Source organism: Rhinatrema bivittatum, chromosome 2 (genome assembly GCF_901001135.1).
Source record: "Rhinatrema bivittatum chromosome 2, aRhiBiv1.1, whole genome shotgun sequence".
Lineage (NCBI taxonomy): Eukaryota > Metazoa > Chordata > Amphibia > Gymnophiona > Rhinatrematidae > Rhinatrema > Rhinatrema bivittatum.
The window spans coordinates 755234725-755254125 of NC_042616.1; the positions used below are offsets into that span (position 1 = coordinate 755234725).

At 42.9% G+C, this 19401-nt stretch overlaps 1 protein-coding gene across 1 annotated transcript in view; it reads right to left on the bottom strand.

Moving 5' to 3' along the window:
* ENPP2 (ectonucleotide pyrophosphatase/phosphodiesterase 2) overlaps positions 1–19401 on the bottom strand; it is a 639793-nt gene that overhangs the window by 295302 nt on the left and 325090 nt on the right. The window contains 3 exon segments of the mRNA XM_029591948.1: positions 470–557; positions 682–769; positions 3069–3196. Of these exon segments, the coding sequence (XP_029447808.1) occupies positions 470–557; positions 682–769; positions 3069–3196 (304 nt within the window).

Consider the following 19401-nt stretch of genomic DNA (forward strand, 5'->3'; position numbering starts at 1 on the left):
AGTATGCATCTATAAATTCTATACCATGATCAGTTTCACCAGTTCACCCAGAAGCTAGGTACTCCAAACCCCCCCTCCTCAATGGTTTAATAGCTGCATTCCCTCAACTCAGACCCTTCAAACACCTCCAAAATGGTTGTGGGTTTTTGGTTTGATTTTTTTTTTTACAATGTGCACCCAAGTCCATAGCAGAGGACCTGGGTGCACGCCAGGTCCATAGCAGAGGACCTGGGTGCACGCCACACCGCTTTTTGAAATTGACTGAGATGTGCGTGCAGTGGGAGATAAGCATGCATCTGGGCCGCTTTTATAATTCATTGGGTGCGTGCAAGTCCGACTTGTGGCACCCATCTCCCGATTCTGGCATTCGCCAGGCTTTTAAAATTCACCTTTAAGTGTTCTTTGGGGGGGTGGGGGGGGTTCTTGACAGAAATTTGCTTCTCTTTAGAAAAGAAGTAAAACAGCTTACCACACATCACGTTGTAAAGTTCGATATTCTCAAATGGAGGTACTTTTGTCTTGTACTTAAATGTAGGACCATAACCTATAAAGACCGTCTTCAAAAAGGAAACAGAAAGCAGCAAATGGTTAAAAATAAAAACCACCCTGTAAATCCAAGATTGGAAACATTATCAGACATCTAAAAAGCCCAACAATATTAGTTGGGGGAATGTGAAGTACCTGCATGCTGCTTATCTTGTTGTCATACCCATGATCACCATGGAAAATACATTTCCCTGAAGACTTCCTGTAAACATCCATAGGTTTCCTGCATCAAAACAACATCAGAAAGAGGAGTTTTTCCCTTGAAATAAGAGGCAGAAAGTAATATAAGAAACCACAGTGTATGGGAAATACATCATTAAAAGAATAAAAGCAAGCTATTAGACCACTAAAGGTTGGGGGGGGGGGGGGAGGAGGGTCCTCATTTCTACATCTAAAATTAACTTGACATTTGAGGGAATTAAAGCTAAAAATAACTTGTTGAGTTGTTACTCCCTATCTTTTACTTTAAAAACTCTGATACTTTATGTGGTAAGCATGGGGGTGTGACCTAGGGATTCAGAATAGTAAGGCTTTTCTCCCATTCTATGTCTATGATAAAAAATGTCTAGTAAAGTCAGAAAAGAATCTAGAAATATGACATTGTCTATTTCTTTTACTCTGGACTCAGTTTTGTCCCCAGGAAAGCAACAGTCTCCTATGCCTTATTTTTAGTTATAATAATGGTTAATTTTAACTAGCAAAAAGTATATCAGTGGACAACCAAACCATCCAATCCAACATTAGAGAAATGGTAACAACTTAAATTGTCCATTTATTTGAAAAGAATATTTTGTTAATTCCAAGAATAAACATCAAATGAAAGATCTTAGTGTGCTGCTGCCGCAGAAAGGAAGGCCCCCAAGTGCTGCCACACTGTAGCAGTGAAGAGAGGAAGGCCTCCCAAGTGCTGCCTCCAGGCCCCTACCGACACAGTTTCTCAAAACACAGTCCGTATCAGGGAACTGGTCATGTGAATTACTAATAGCTTTCATTTGATGTTTACTTTTACAATTACCAAAATATTATTTTTAAATATATGGACAAGTTAGGTTGTTACCCTTCCTCTGATGGATTACATTTAATTTTAACTAGCAACAACAAAATTGATCTTTATCCCATCTTTCCAAAAACTTCTTTATTAAGGATCAATGAAAAGTTAAATCTTTAAATGCACAAACCAGTTTCATAAATAGCCCACAAAATGAACACATTTGTGAAACTATTATGCTATTTTTTTTGGGGGTGGTGTTCAACAGATAAAGAAGCGACTTCTAAACTAGTATGTAGACTAATTTCACCATTTCTCATCTCTTACATTGCAAAGGTAGACTACTTTCACTCATTTTCCACAGAGCAGAAAAAAACTCTAGTTTTTTTCCATTCACACTTACACTGCTGAATTTTTCACCCTTGTTCCCTGTAAGAGCTTCATGCAATCCAGTTACCAGAAATAAATTGCAAAGTAAGGTTTCCAGTTGGATCCAATCTCCCCCATCCTCCCATCAGGCTAACGTAGCCCTCATTTTACCCCATTTTATGCATAGACATATCCTAGGTGCAGACATAGTGGGAGTGGAGAATAAGTGACCTAGTGATTAGAATAGCAAATTGGGAATCATGAAACTTGGGTTTCAAATCCTCCTTCTGTCACTGAAACTGCTGTGACTTTGAGCTTGTCACCTTATCTTCTATTGCATAAGGTACCCACATAAACTGCAAGCTCACTGAGGCAGGGACTCATTGTAGCTGCACATAATTTGTTCTAAGACATCCTAGTTTAGGACACACTATAAATGGCCAAAAATCAACAGATTTCTGCAAGAAAAGCAGAACACATCTCCAAAGAAATAATGGGATAAAAGCAGGACCAGGTCAGCCTGTTGGGTGAAAAAAAAAAAGAGCCAAGCTGTAAAGTAATCTGCCCCAGAAGTGGGAGTATATATATCATGTTTAAAGCACATCAGAATTCTTTCTGAACAAATGGTACTATGCAAATCCGAAATAATTATTACTCCTGCTACAGGACACTAGAAAGTTAGATCAGAATACAAGCTTTATTTCCTGCGTGCACTGTTTCTCAACAAGTTAAAGCTGGCAAATTTGAAATATGCCAAAATGACAAAGGACAGGATCACCAAGTATCAAACAATTTTTATATTTTAAATATAAAAATGTTCTATTATGCATACAAAAGTAGCAAATGGACTATAAATGGAGTTGTGAAATTATATGCCATAGGTTTTATGAGGTAACAATCCATATGAACTGTTAAAAAAAAACAACACTGGCCAGATTCATGATGATATGTGGCATTCCACAAGCAACTCACAACCTATCGCCAACTTAATGACCAACTTCCCCCCTTTTCTACCTAACTCTGTTAAAAACTGTACAAGTAAATTCTGTGGGTGAAATATTACCCAAAACTGAGTTTGCTGCAAGCATATTTGCATCTATTAAATATAGTATCCAAAGACTACTTTAAGGTGGTGAAATGAGAAGATAGTCCTGCCATAATTTACCGTGCTACGTGCCATCTCCTTTCAACTAGCAAATGGATGTCCTCAATCCTTCTGTTGTTAGCATAGTGCAATCGTTTTGGAAGGTGCTGTTTCAAATAAGGCTTGAAGTGCTGATCAGGCTTCTTACACTGAAATGACAAGAAAAGCTAGCTTAGGGTTGCATTATAATAAAAAAGGAAATCATGGATCACCAATCTAAATGCACTCACTTAAGCCAAACTGAAACTTCTCATCACTGTCAGCAGATAGGGATCAATTCAGATCAACGGGTCTGCCCCAGTTGGCCTTCCTATTAAGTCACTGAAGAAGTTAGTCTTTCTCCAGGCATCTTTTTCCCTTGCCCATACCACCATACTCTCTCAATAAAGTGATGTTTGTTCATGTAAGGCAGCTTAGGCCTTTCTACAAGGTTTAATTATGTGCTATGTTTCTGATAACTTTCCATTTAGTGAGAGGTTCTGGGAGGTGGGTATTGGGTAAGAGCGTAAGAGATTTCCTTCCCCAAAATGGGATGGGTTGGAAGTAAGCCTAGTTAAGGTGCTTCCAAAAGAACAGAGGGGGTTGTTATTGTTGCTGCTGAAGGGGTTTGGAAAGTCAAATGAGGAGTGGGCTGTGATTCTCACAAATCAAAAGTCTTCAGACTGAAGCTGAAGCTTGCAGCCTTGGTGGATGCCCACAATGGTTCTGGGTTTGAGATCTGAGAGTTGGAACTTTTGAAAAAGCTCAGGAAGGTTCACAAGGAAATAGAGAATCCCTCAGTCTACAGATTATATTTTTGGTCTGCCTCAGGAGCCCACAGCTTGAGACAAAGTTCTTTCAAGTAGGAGATGAGTTTTCCTGGGCAGCATGTGGGGTCCTACTGGGACCTTGGATAGAGTTGCGACTGAAAAGGCCCTGAAAAGTGGTCAACTTGGAAATGAAGCGAGAACTGTGAGTAACCTTTGTGAAATTCTTGGTGATTTGGTCTTGAAAAAACTGTATTGTGAAGTTAAATTCTAGACTTGAACTATTTGAAATGTTTCCCATCTTTATTGTACTCTAATTGGACAGTGATTTTTTTTTTACTTCTGGAATACATTTTTTTTTCTTTTTGGAACACCACTTTGGTGTAAAACCTCTGTTTTTCCTGGTTAAGTGTAAGTCTTCTCTTGAACATCACAGCGCTGCAATTCCCCACTGAACTGGATCCTGGTGTTCCAGGGCTGCAGAATGTTTTTTTTTTCTCACTGGCAAAGATGACCCTCCAATGAAGGCAGGTTTACATTCATGTTCCTTAAGCCTCCTAACTTCAGGAATACCTCTTGCTGGGGCACGTCCTTTGCCCTTCAGTTTCTTTTCTATGCATAAGCTATCTTCTTGTTCTTCCTTAAAGCCTGTTAAATATTTGAATGCTTTTATCTTATCCCCCTTCTCTCCCTTTCTTTTCACCAAAGGACACAATCATAAAATTCCACTTTGTCGTTTTCTATTCACTTATGTCCTGCCCAACCTTTCCCTTTTACACTATCAATGGAATGCATTTTATGGTTCACTTATATTTTCTAGCGATGTACCTTCTGTTCTGAACTGAGGAAGGGAGTGTCAGCTCCGAAAGCTAGTCAATTAGTCCAATAAAAATATCTTTCCTCAATTCCCATTATCTTATCTACTTTCATTTGTACTAGTAATTTAAAAAATTTTTTACTTTGTAAGTTTGTGATCTTTTCACAATGATTTATACATCCTTTATTCTGCGGAAGCCACATTGCATTATCTTTCTTTGTTCTCCAACCAACTGAATGTTGGAAAGCAATTATGTAAAAGGTGTTCATGTCTGTCCATTTGGGGGGCTAATTACTCTCCAAAGGGGCAGAAAGTAATTAAATTTGTCATACTGAAAGAAAATGGAAATCTCTCAAATAAGTTTTAAAAACCTGATCAGAGATTAGATCTTCCCATAAAATTCCCATTGTTTTAAAATTGGAGGAAGTTAGAGGCTCCAGAACTCTGGCAAGTGCTCCCATTCCAAAAGCACCTCCACCCCTCCAGCCACTTGACAGTATTCCAGTTTGCTCAATCTCCACAAACCACTCTGGTATAAATTCAAAAATTTTAGAAAGCAAGGGCTACATACATAGACATACATTTCTGACAAGTTGCGGCAACTAGAAAAAATGAACCGAAGCATGGTATGAGCATTAAAAAAAAAAAAAAAAAAAGAGGCGGGAAAGCAGCAGAAAGCCTCGACTTTGGAAATGCTCTCCAATCTAAACCATGCCTCAGTGATGAAGTAAATTCTGTGAGAGAAGGAGTGGTTCACTTCAAAACATTCTGAAAGGTGGATTTAGGGAGAGTAGAGGGTGTTATACATTTCTTCTTCCTCCCCCCTCACATCCTATTAGGGAACATAGGCTGAGAAAAACTGGAGAGAGGGGGCGTGCCTGAAGGAATGTGTACAGTAGTGCTATAAAATGATAAGCGGTATTAATGGCAGCTAAGTAGTTTACATTCTAGCAATCCAAGGGAGTGCTATAGACTAGCAGAAGTTGCCTCAGCAACTGCCTGCAGCCATTAACTACTCCAAAGATAAGAAATTTAAAGAAGCAGACCTGCAGGTCCCTTGGCTCTGCTCTGAACCAGAGCTTCCAACTTGTTGCTGGGACTTAAGCATCCCACACAAGGTTCAGGAGGGAACAAGCACAGAAGAGAATACTTGGGAGAAAAAGTGGGAGGTGCTGTGCTAGAGCTATCCTTAAGGGATGAGGGGAAAGTCAAACCTGAAGTTTTGCCTAGGGCCCCTAATACCCTTGCACCCAACCCTGTTTTTAGGTCTTTGTTCTCAGCACTGCCACAGCTCAGGAAACTATCAACCAGTTAGGATTTCCCCTTTTATTTCTTCAGCAGGACTGAAACTAGCAGTTTCATTCTCAAACCATTTTAAACACCAGTTTCATCCCATTTCAGCCATACTCTGTTGAATACACTGAATGCCAACTGTCCTGTTCCCACTTGCTCTTTCAGTGGAGCAAAGAGAGGAACATTTTAATATCTCCATGTAGCATTTTGATAAATAACAACATAAATTGACATATTGGGTCATATCCGGTTTCCAACAGTGGCCAATCTGGTTACAAGTACCTGGCAAGTACCCAAACATTTAATAGATACAATGTTACTAATGCCATTAATAGCAGTGGCTATTCCCCAAATTAACTTGATTAATAGCAGTTTATGGACTTCTCTTCCAGAAACTTATCCAAACCTTTTTTAAAATTAGCTAACCTAACTACCCTAACCCATCAGTAAATTACTGATTCACATTTACCCATTCAAGTCCTTTCATGATTTTGTAGACCTCTATCATATCCCCCCTGAGCTGTCTCTTCTCCAAGCAAAACAGCCCTAACTTCTTTAACATTTCTTCATAGGGGAGCCATTCCATGCCTTTTATCATTTTAGTTGCCCTTCTCAATACCTTCCTCTTGTACAACTTTCTTTTTTGAGATGTGCGACCAGAATTGCACCAGTACTCAAGGTGCGATAGTAGCATGGACCCACAGAGGCATTATGACAGTCTTTGTTTTATTCAACATTTCCTTTCTAATAATTTCTTATATTGTGTTTGCTTTTTTGACCACCACATCACATTGAGCCAACGATTTCAATGTATTATCCACTATGACGCCTAGTTCTTTTCTCCTGGGTGGTAACTCCTAATATGGAACCTAAACTGCAATGAGTTATTTTTCCCTATATGCATCACCTTGCACTTATCCACAATTAAATTTTATCTGCCATTTCGATGCCCAATTTTCCAGTCTCGCAAGGTCCCCTGCAATTTATCACAATTCGCATGTGATTTAACTACTCTGAATAATTTTGTGTAATCTGCAAATTTGATCACCTCACTTGTATCCTTTTCCGGATCATTTATAAATATATTGAAAAGCACTGGTCCAAGTACAGATTCCTAAGGCACTCCCACTGTTTACCTTTTCCACTGTGAAAACTTACCATTTAAACCTACACTCTCTTTCCTGTCTTTTAACCAGTATGTAATTCAGAAATGTACATCACATCCTATCACATGATTTTTTAGTTTTCTTAGAAGCCTCTATGAGGGACTTCGTCAAACGCCTTCTGAAAATCCAACTACATATCCTGCTTCACCTTTATCTACACTTTTATTAATCCCTTCAAAAAATGTAGCAGATTTGATGAGGCAGACTCCTCTTGGGTAAATCCATACTGGCTGTTCCAGTAAACCATGTCTTCTATATGTTCTGCTATTTTGTTCTTTAGAATAGTTTCCACTATTTTTCATGACACTGAAGTCAGGCTCAATGGTTTATAGTTCTCAGATCTCCCCAGAAGCCCTTTTTAAATATCGGGGTTACACTGGCCACCCTCCAGTCTTCAAATACAATGGATGACTTTAATGAGAAGTTAACAAATTATTACTATAGATCTGAAATTTCATTTTTTAGTTCTTCAGAACTCTGGGGGTATACCATCCAGTCCAGGTAATTTGCAACTCTTTAGTTTGTCAGATCTGGTCTACTACATCTTATATCTTCCAGGTTCACCATGATTGTCTCAGTTCATCAAAACCATCACCCAAGAAAGCCATTTCCAGAACCAGTCTCCCAAAATCTTCATTAGTAACCACAGAAGAAAATAATTTATTTAGTCTTTCCACGATGACCTTATCTTCCTTAAGAGCCCCTTTTACCCCTTGATCATCTAACAGACCAACCAATTGCCTCGCAGGTTTCCTGCTTCATGTTTATTTTAAAGTTTCTATTATGAGTTTTTGCCTGCTCAGCCAACTCCTATGACTAAGCAGTATATAAGAGACTTTTAAATAAATAAATAAATTCTCTCTTAACCTGTCTTATCAATGCTTTGCATTTAACTTGACAGTGCTTATGCTTTTTCCTATTTCCTTCAGATGGATTCTTCTTCCAATTTTTAAAGGACTTCTTTTTGGCTAAAATAGCCTCTTTTGCCTTGCCTTTTAATCATGCTGGTAATTGTTTGGCTTTCCTGCCACCTTTCTGATTGAGTGGAATAGATCTGGACTGCGCTTCTAAGATGTAATTTTAAACAATGTCCACACCTGTTGTACACTCTTAATCTTTGCAAGTGCACCTTTCCCTTTTTCTCTATTTTCCTCATTTTATCAGTTTCCCTTTTGAAAGTTTAGTGTTACAGCTATAGATTTACATATTGTCCCCCTTCCAATCATTAGTTCAAATTTGATCATGTTATGATCGCTATTGCTAAGTAGCTCCACCAATGTTACCTCTCACCAAATCCTGCATTCCACTAAGATTTAAATCTAAAATAGCTCCCTCTCTTGTAGGTTCCTGAGCCAATTGCTCACTGAAGCAGTCATTTATTCCATCCAGAAACTTACCTCTCTAGGCATATCTTAAGTTACGTTTACCCAGTCAATATTGGAGTAATTGAAATCTCCCATTATCACTGCACTGCCAAATTGCTAGCTTCACTGATTTCTCTTAGCATTTCATTGTTTATCTCATCATTTTGGCCAGGTAGATGGTAGTATACTCCTGTCACTATATCCTTACCAAACACACACGAGATTTGTGCCCATAAAGATTCTACTGTGCATTTAGTCTCTTGTATGATCTTTATCCTGTTGGACTCTATGCCCTAAAAACCAAAAAACAACAAAGGACCCTGGTGTGCTATTTTCTCTCAGTGCTGTGATAACCAACCAAAATTCAGAATTAGAAATTAATAAAGATGAAACCGCATCAGCAAGCCTGACATCGGCAGTCTGTCAACTTGCCGTTCGGACTACTCGTCATTTGTGGTATGATTTTGTAAGTCCAACAACTTTGTTCGGTTTTAAATAATTCCAATAACCATTCAAAAATCATATATGAAATTCATCTGTTCCCAAGAGTGTAATTGCAAACTATAACCCGACAGCGGCCGGTGTTTCGCGACGTCTCAGTCGCTTCTTCAGGAGTATATTTTCAGAACAGATGCTATAATTCAAAACACAAAAAATAACAGTTATATCTTTTCACGAAGTGGATTAATACTTAGCTTTCGATGTCACAGCAAAACAAACCTTCATCCCGGACTATAGCGTCTCAAAAAATTCACTCTAAACGGGACAGAGACCACCCTAAACTAGTTGGCCCTTTAAAAAGCCCGCGTGGTTTGGGCGTGATGACCTGTGACGTACCATGTTGTTTCTTGAAATCTCATCTCAGCGTCTCATTGATTTGGTAACATGCAAACCCAAGCAAAAATGCTATTACAGAAACACTTGCAGTTCCAATGCTGAATTTAAACCTTCAGGCTCCACTGTCCCTAACCGATGGATCCATCGTTGTTCTGCTTGCAATAACCGAATGTTAAAGTCCCCGCCTCTCCAATTCGGGGATAGTTGTTCCAGGACGCATACCTTTAAGTCATCAAAAGTATGCTGAAATTGATTACAATGAGATGTCAATGGGGCTGTGAGACGGCCCATCGAAATGCAAGATCGGTGTTCAATAAGTCGAGTTTTAAGTGCCCGTTGGGTTTTCCCTATATATCAAAGGTTACAAGGGCAATGTATTAGATATACCACCCCTGTTGAACGACAATCTGTGAATTTTCTTAGAACAAAAGTGAAATCAAATCTTGCAAAATGTAAAGATGAAGTGTGGATCATTACATGGCAAACTGTGCCAGCACCACAAGATGTGTGTGCTCCTATATTAACAGACGAAGGAATCACAGAAGAATTGGAGTGTACCAATTGATCTTTTAGATTTGAACTCCGTGTGAAAGCAAATCTTGGTAATTCTTGAAATTCATTATAAATCTGTACCATATGCCAATTATGATGAATAATCCACTTCATAGTCTGAGTCATAGATGAAAAGGGCAAAATGCAAGTCAACATGTTTGTTGTGTCTATAAGGCGTGGTAAAAATAACCAATCTCTGTTGGTGAATTTAGCCCGAGTAAAAGCTCGTTTAACACAACGCATAGGATAACCTCTCTTTATGAACCGATCTTTCAAAGAGATCGCCTGGTGCTGAAATTCTTCCATTGATGTGCACAACCGTCTCAGCCGAAAAAATTGGCTGACCGGAAGATTTTCTTTGAGAGCGCATGGATACGCACTGGAAAAATGCAAAAAAAGTATTAGATGAGACTGCTTTGCGATAAATAGTGGTATCAAATCCATTAGATTTTTTAAGGATCTTGATGTCCAAAAAATGAATATCCGTGGTGCTAATATCAGAGGTAAAATGAAGATGAAGATTCCAACCATTCAGCCAACCCAAAAAATCTTGAAAAATAATGGTGGTACCATTCCACAACAATAGTATATCATCAATATACCTTTTCCACGTTTCTATATATTGACTAAAAGGGTTGTTGTTATAGATCCAGTTGCCCTCAAAATCAGCCATGTATAAATTGGCCAAATCTGGTGCCATAGTGGCACCCATGGCTGTGCCACAGATCTGTTGGTAAAAAACTCCTTCAAACGCAAAAAAAATGTTTAGTAAGAGCAATGTCCAATAATGCTGATAAAAAAGTGGAAGGAATCTTATGTGGACGTGATCTTTCCTCAAAAAATTTTAATGCAATTTGTAGCATTTCATCCTGGGGAATACTAATGTACAGTGCCTCAACGTCAAGAGTAACTCTTGACGTTACTATGCCCTCCCAGACATATAGTGCTAAGCCTCCCACCATAGAAACATAGATACGACAGCAGAAAATGATCAACTGTCCATCCAATCTGCCGCGCCATACAATTCCCCCCATACCTAACAGCCTCCCAGACCATCAAGCCAGGGACCTTGTTGGTTGCTGTTTGAGTCCAATTCCTGTCACCTCTTGCCACTGAAGCAGAGAGAATGATGGAGTAATATCAACAGTATGAAGGCTTATTGGTTAAGGGTAATAAGTGCCATACCAGCAAGTTATCCCTTGCACTCTTTTCTTCATTTCCATCTTCTGTCTAATTTCCCTTTTCCTCTTTCCTCCCTGCCGTGGAAGCAGAGAGCATCAGACATAGACTTATTGGTTAAAGGTAGTAACTGCCACACCACCAAGTAACCGCCACCCCATGCACTCTCCATTTCCATCCTCTAACCTTTAGGGATCCACAGTGTTTATCCCATGCCCCTCTGAAACCTTTCACTGATTTAGTCTTCACCACATCCTCCGGAAGGGCATTCCAGGCATCCACCACCTTCTCCGTGGAGAAATATTTCCTGACATTGGTTCTGAGTGGCCCTCCCTGGAGTTTCATTACATACCCCCTAGTTCTACTGATTTCTTTCCAACGGAAAAGGAATGTCGATTTTGCATCATTAAAACCTTTAAGTTATCTGAAGGTCTGTATCATATCCCCCCCTGCATCTCCTCTCTTCTGGGGTATACATATTTAAGATCTTCAATCTCTCCATATAAGTCCCCACCATTTTTGTCGCCCTTCTCTGGACTGCCTCCATCCTGTCTCTGTCTCTTTTGAGATAGGGTCTCCAGAACTGAACACTACTCCAGGTGAGGCCTCATCAATGACCTGTACAATGGGATTATCACCTCCTTTTTTCTTACCAGTTATTCCTCTCTCTATGCAGCCCAGCATTCTTCTGGCTTTAGCTGGACCAGCCTTGTCACATTGCTTCACTATCACCCCAACATCCCTTTCTTGCTCCATACACAACAGCCCTTCATCCCCCATCTTATATAGCTCTTTTGGATTACCACACCCTATATGCATGACTGCACTTCTTGGGATTGAATCCCAGCTGTAAAGGTAATATAATAACAGAAGGTATATATTAATTTCTTCCTAAAATAATGAATCCCAAAAAAAACAAAGGAAACACTTCAGACTAAACATTTCATAATAAAAAATAATGTATAATTTATTCCACACTAGTATGTTTATTATTACAAAATTTTATTAAAATTACATTATTCTTACAAAATTAATTCTACATAACACATAAAATCCATACAAATAATATCTGTTTAATACCCCATATTCCATCAATCATACCACTCATACCAAAACTATCATGAAAATCCACTCATACCATACATACTGAAACTATCATATGAAATGCCACTCATATCATACATACTAAAATTATCATCATAAAAATCCACTCATAGTTTTAGTATGTACTGTAGGAGTGGATTTTCATGATGATAGTTTTAGTATGTATGGTATGAGTGGTGTGAATGATGGAATATGAGGTATTAAACAGATATTATTTGTATGGATTTTAAGTGTTGTGTAGAATTTATTTTGTAAGAATAATGTAATTTTTGTAAAATTTTGTAATAATAAACTATTGTGAACGTGGACCATTGAACAGGCTAGAGTGTTTGGAGGATCCACTGAAGAAAGGCCTACAGCGGTACTCGTAGCCGAGAGGTGGAACAGGACCAGGAGACCTGACAGGACCTTCACCTATACCAACCCTCGTTCTGCACAGGTTGAGCCCTTGGATGCCAGGGCCAGCAGGACTTAGGCAAAGGTCTCCTGGCAAGGAAGAGTCCGGTGAACAGTCTGAGTCGAGGCAGGCAGAAGACTTGAGAAGTCGGAGACGGTCCAGGAGTTGTGGAAGGCAATGGATGTGCAAGATGAGGAGTCAGGCCAGAGGTCAGGGCAGGCAGAATACAGACGAAGCCAGTGAACACACCAAGGATCAGGAAGGGCAGCAGACAGAGAATTCCAGGAGCCAAGCCGAAGTAAAAAACCAGAGAAGCAAGCAGAAGCAGGAGCGGGACTACGGGAACAGGAGCGGAGCTGGAGCATGCAGGAAGACATGGAAGAAGGCAAGAAGGCTGGAACGGAAGCAGGAACACTGAAGCAGAATCTGGAACAAGCAGGAACAGCAACTAATTACTCATGCCAAGGCAAGGCACGATGATCTTCAGGACTCTTTTATAATCCCCAGCTAATGACATGGAATTTGGGGCCAGGCCAAGGTTTCCCACCGCGGCCCCTTTAAATTCTGGAGTGATGCGCGTGTGCACGCCATAGAGGCGGAGCTGCCCAAGGAAGCCGGTGGCATCTCCCTCGTGGGGAGGATGCCACAGGAAGACCCTGACGTGGCCCGAGCCGGGACAGGGAAGTTGGCAGTGACGGTTGGAGTGTGCCAGAAGGTAAGAGGGGACCCGGCCATGGATGCCCATGGCCGGGGTTCCCAACAGTATCCCCCCCCACGCCCCTTCCCCGGGGGTCTTGGCTTGCTGGGATGGTCTTGGTGGAATTGGTGGAGGAGAAATTTATCTAGGATATTGGAGGCGGGTTCCCACGTGTTTTCCTCTGGACCAAAGCCTTCCCATGAGATTAAGTACTCCCACCATCGATGATAGAACTGCACATCAAGAATATCTTGCACTTGGTAGATGGTATCTTCGTCCATGACTGCGTTCGAGGTTCTGGTGGTTTGCGGTGAAAAGTCGAAAGTACCAATGGTTTCAGCAGAGAGACATGGAATACGCTGTGTATCCGTAGGCTAGGTGGCAAATGTAACTGGTAGGAAACTGGACCCACGTGTTCTGTGACCACAAAGGAGCCAATGTATTTAGGAGACAACCGCATGGAGGGAATCCGTAGGCGAATATGCAGTGCTTACCAAGACCCGATCTCCAGGGTTGAAGATAGGAGCTCTGCGACGGTGTTTATCTGTGTCCTTCTTCGCGGTGGCAGCCGCACATCACAAGTTGGTTTGAGTGGTGTCCCAGAGTGAATGGAGCTGTTGGGCCGTGAGCTGGGCTGCAGGCGAAAGCACTGTTAGTGGAAGTGGAAAGGGTGGTTTAAGCTGTTTTCCAAAGACAACTTGGAAGGGCGAGGCTCCTGTCGCTGAGTGAATGTGGTGATTGTAGGAGAATTCTGCCCAGGGTAGCAAGGCCACCCAGTCATCCTGTTTGTCTCCTTCAAAGGAGCGAAGAAAAGTTTTCAAGGAACGGTTGGTCCGCTCCGCTTGTCCGTTACCTTGAAGATGGAAAGCTAACATGAAGTCCAACTGGATCCCAAACGTTTTGCAAAGTGCCTTCCAGTATTTAGCGGTGAATTATGAGCCACAATCGGAGGTGATGTACTGTGGTGGTCCATGTAGACAGAAGATATGCCATGTAAAGAGTTGAGCAAGTTCAGGTGTGGTAAGAAGTAGAGATGTGCTTCGTGTTTTGCTACCGGGTCGTTTTTTGACTCGGATACTTCATGGTAAAGTTCGGTTTTCCCCGTTTAGTTTTTTTGAAAAAAAAAAAAAACTAAACGGGGAAAACCGAAACCGCGCCAAAAAACAACGCGGGAAAACAAAGCTAAAAAAAAACCCCCACCCCACGCATTTAAATTAATTTTAGTACATTACATACACCCCCTCCCATCCCGATTCCTCCCCCTCCCCAAGACTTACCAACATCCCTGGTGGTCCAGCGGGGTCCCCCCCGGATGCCATTTGACCCTCCGTAGTGTGCCCAGTGTGCTAGTGCTAGCCATGCTCAAAATGGTGCCGAATAGCCTCTGAACTACTATGTCACAGGGGCTACCGGCGCCATTGGTCAGCCCCTGTCACATGGTAGGAGAACCGACCAATGGCGCCGAAAGCCCCTGTGACATAGTATGGGCAAAGGCTATCGGCGCCATTATGATTATTGGCAGCCGACGACATCGCTCCTGGACCCCCGCTGGACCCCCAGGGATTATTGGCAAGCTTTTTGGCCAGCTTGGGGGGGCCTCCTGACCCCCCCAAGGCTTGCCAATAATCCCTGGGGGTCCGGCGGGGGTCTGGGAGCGATGTCGTCGTCGGCTGCCAATAATCAAAATGGCGCCGATAGCCTTTGCCCATACTATGTCACAGGGGCTTTCGGCGCCATTGGTCGGTTCTCCTACCATGTGACAGGGGCTGACCAATGGCGCCGGTAGCCCCTGTGACATAGTAGTTCAGAGGCTATTCGGCACCATTTTGAGCATGGCTAGCAGGCACTAGCACACTGGGCACACCACGGAGGGTCAAATGGCACCCGGGGGGACCCCGCTGGACCACCAGGGATGTTGGTAAGTCTTGGGGAGGGGGAGGGATCAGGATGGGGGAGGGGGTGTTATTATATTTAATGTTTGGGGTGGTTTTTAATTTAAAAAAAAAAAAAAAAGTGCCCCTCTCCCCACACAAACTCGAAAAACGAAGTTTCCCCGAAGTTCGGGGAAAATCCTTTTCGGGTTTCGGGGTCCCCGAACCAGGACGAATTAGGCAATTTCTTTGTAATTGCCTAATTCGTGATAAACGATTGCACATCTCTAGTAAGAAGCTTTGAGAGGGCCATGAAATGAGCCATCTTTGAGAATCTATCTACAGTAACCCAGATGACCTGCTTTCCCTCAGACAATGGTAGATTTTATTTATTTATTTATTTGCAGTTTTTATATACCGACATTTGTTTAGTAACCTCACATCGGTTCACAATTAACAGAAACATTGCAGCTGTGCCAAATAGAACGAACATGTGCAACAGTGCTTTACAATAAACAATAAACTTTACAATAAACAATAAACTTTACAATAAACTTGTTAACGAACATATGCAATAGTGCTTTACAATAAACTTGTTAACTGGGGGGGGAGGGGAGAGAACAGTGGAACAATGAAAGGGAAAAATAATATAGTGGTGCAAAGCAAATTGTTATCTCACTGAATTTATAAGTCTATAAATAAATAGAATGAATTTTATAAAAACAATTGGAAAAGAGAAAAGCTGGGTATGAGAGAAAGAAATGGGATAGAAGTCTTATATACAATTGATATACAATCGATATGAATAATTGCCAACAAAAAGTTAGGTGTGGAGATAAAGAAATAGGGGTGTACATTTAAGTACATTAGAGGGCAAGGCTGTAGGAGTAAGGGAGAGAGGCGAGCGTAAGGGTTAAGTATAAGCCTGTAGGAAAAGCCATGTTTTCAGTTTTGCTTAAATTTTATTGGGCATGTTTCTTGCCGTAATTCCGGTGTCATATTGTTCCAACAGTTCGGTCCAGCTATGGTTATCGCACGCTTCCTAGTTGACTTAAGAGTGGTGGTTTTATGTGTGGGGGTGTGTAGGGTGGCTGCATGTTGTGTTCTAGGGGTTCTGGAGTGTTTGTGGAAGTAAAGTTCATTATTGAACCATGTCATGTTTTCATTGTGTAGGGTCTTGTGTATTAGAGATAAGGTTTTGAACAAGTCTGTAGAGATGTGGGTCCAAGGCTGTAGAGATGTGGGGCCAAGGCTCCACTGGTATAGGGAGTGGTTGCAAAAGCCCCCAGGCACGACCCGGTAAGGGTCGTGCCTGGGGGCTTTTGCACAGGTGGGGCAGGAGCTGACATACGCTCGGACATCCTGATTGACGTGCAGCCACCAGTAGTAATGAGTTAGTAGTTTGCCCGGGTGTCCGGTCGTCAAAGAGTCGTGTGCCAAGGGGAGGACCTTCTTCCGCAAGTGGATGGGCACAACAGTCTTGCCTGCGGGGACTACGTCAGAGGCAGCTAGAATGACCTTAGCTGGATCTAGGATATACTGAAGTGTAATGGGCGAGTCCTCTGTTTCAGAGGTGCAGGAGAGGGCATCAGCACGGATGTTCTTTGATGCTGGTTGGTACCATAAGGAGAAATTGAACTGACTAAAAAACAAGGACCAATGGGCTTGCCTGGGATTCAGCTGCTGGGCCCGACACAGATATTCCAGATTTTTGTGGTCAGTGTATAGCACAATTGGATGCTGGGCTCCCTCCAGTCATTGTCACCATTCTTTGAAAACCATCTTTATGGCTAGGAGCTCTTTATCACCTATGCCGTAATTTCTCTCGGTAGAAGAGAACTTCTGAGAGAAGTAGGATCAGGGGAGTAATGTTCCCTTGTTGGAGAATGGCTGAGGACAGCCCCCACGGCCATGTCAGAAGTGTCAATCTCCACAACGAAAGGTCGATGGGGATCTGGTTGGTGTAAGCAAGAATCCAGGAAGAAGGCTTGTTTTAAATCCTCAAAGGCCTTAAGTGCCCCTGGTGGCCAATTCTTGGTGTTGGCCCGTGAGTGGAGCTACCTTCTGCGAGTAGTGGGGGATGAAGTGCCGGTAGAAGTTTGCAAATCAGAGAAAACGCTGGAGGGCTTTAGTTCCCACTGGACGGGGCCAGTCTCTGATGGCAGAAACTTTCTCGGTGTCCATGTGGAAACCAGTGGAGGACACAATGTATCCCAGGAAAGGCAAAGACTCTTGTTCAGATAGACACTTTTCCAATTTGGCAAACATGTGGTTGTCTCAAAGTCGTTATAGTATTGTCTTACTTGCAGTCAATGGATGGTAAGATCCTTAGAATACACAAGCACGCCATCTAGGTACATGATCACCAATGAGTGGAGCATGTCTCGGAGGACCTCATTCATAAGGTTTTGAAAAACCGCTGGAGATTTACACAATCCAAAGGTATGACTAGATACTCGTAATGCCCATCACGAGTGTCAAATGTGGTTTTCCACTCATCACCCGGCCTGATTCGCACTAAATTGTAAGCTCCGCGAAGGTTGAGCTTAGTAAAGAACTTAGCTCCTTGTAGATGATCCAAGAGTTCTGGGATGAGCAGAAGAGGATATCTGCCCAGTGGGTGATGGTATTGAGACCTCGGTAATCTATACAAGGTCTGAGGGAACCATCTTTCTTAGCAACAAAAAAGAACCCGGCCCCCACTGGTAAGGTCGAGTGTCGAATGAAACCTCTGTTCAAATTTTCCTGGATATACTGGGACATTGCTTGTGTCCATGGCAGGGACAGGGGTAAACTTGGCCCTGGGGAGGCATTGTACCAGGTAAACTTGGCCCCAAGGAGGCATTTTACCAGGTAGTAAGTCAATAGCTCAAAGGGCCAATGTTCCGGGAGGAGTTCAGCCTTCTCCTTGGAAAAGACATTAGTGTACTCTGCGTATTGTGGTGGCAGTGGGAAGTGGCAGTCAAAAGAATGCTCGGCCAAGGCAATGTCGGCAAGCAAGTAGAGAAGCAAGTCGGGTTCCAAGCAGTGATTTGAAGAGTGTCCCATCTAATGAGTGGCGAGTGATTCTGGAGCCAGGGTAGACTCAAAACTATGGGGTGGATTGCGTTTCCCAGGACAAAAAAAAAGAGATCTCCTCTTCGTGAAAAACCCTGGTGCGGAGGGTCATCGGGACCGTTGTGGCAGAGACACAGCCTGGGAGAGGAGTACTGTGGATGGAGGATATCCACAAGGGCGGTGTACATGGCAGTACCAGAAGCTGCAACTGTTGCACTAGATCAGCAAGGATGAAGTTTCCTCCAGCCCTGGAGTCTATGAAGGCCAAGGTTGAAAATGACCCACCAAGGTATTCCAGAGAGACGGAGACTATGCATTCGGGAGCAGGGTTCACGCAGCCTAGGGTCAGCTCCCCGGTGACACCTAGGCTTGGGAGTTTTCCGGCTGCTCCTTGCATTGGGCCAGCAAGTGACCCTTGCCTCCGCAATAGAGGCAACGGCCTAGCGAACAGCGGCACTTCCTATCCTCTGGAGTGAGTGTGCTGCGACCGAGTTGCATGGGTTCCTCCCCTCGGTTAGCCTAGTGTTTGGGAGAAGGAGCTAGTGGACAGAAGAAAGACTGAGCCAATGGAACTGGTCTCCGAGCTGGCCTAACCTCTCGGCCCGTTGCTGAAGCCGGCGTTCAGTCCGCCCTGAGGTCAATCAATGCTTCAAGATCATCCAGGAGGTCCCAGGCAGCGAGTTCATCCTTTATTCGAGAGGACAAACCCTCCAGGTAGATGCTTCATAGGCTGTCCTCCCGCCAAACCCAGTTCTCACGCCAGGGTGCAGAACTCAACTGCGTAGTTGACCAGAGGCCGAGCACCCTGACGAAGATGAAGGAGTTCAGTGACTGCGGAGCAGCTGGCTCATTGAATACCTGCTTGAACGCGTGGACTAACTGCTGCATCTCCCCAAGCAAGGGGTCAACTCACTCCCATAGTGGTGAAGCCCAGGCCAGGGCTCGGCCATCCAACAGAGACAATGTATAGGTTGTCTTAACCTGGTCCAACGGAACTGTGCAGGCTGCAGGGCGAACCGCATAAAACAGTGGTTGAGGAAGCCACGGCACTGTATGGTATCCCCAGCATAGCAAGGTGGTGCAGACAAGTGTAATGATGCGGCGGGTACTGGAGCTGGAACGGAGCCGGTTGCGGAGCTGCAGCCGGGGGTGCAGAGTCCAGGCGATTGGCTAATCTCTCAACACTTGCTGTTGTTGCAAGCGTTGGGCCAAGCCTGGAATAGCCTGAGGCCAGAGAGATCAGCCGGGTCCATGGCCTTGGCAAACCTATTGTG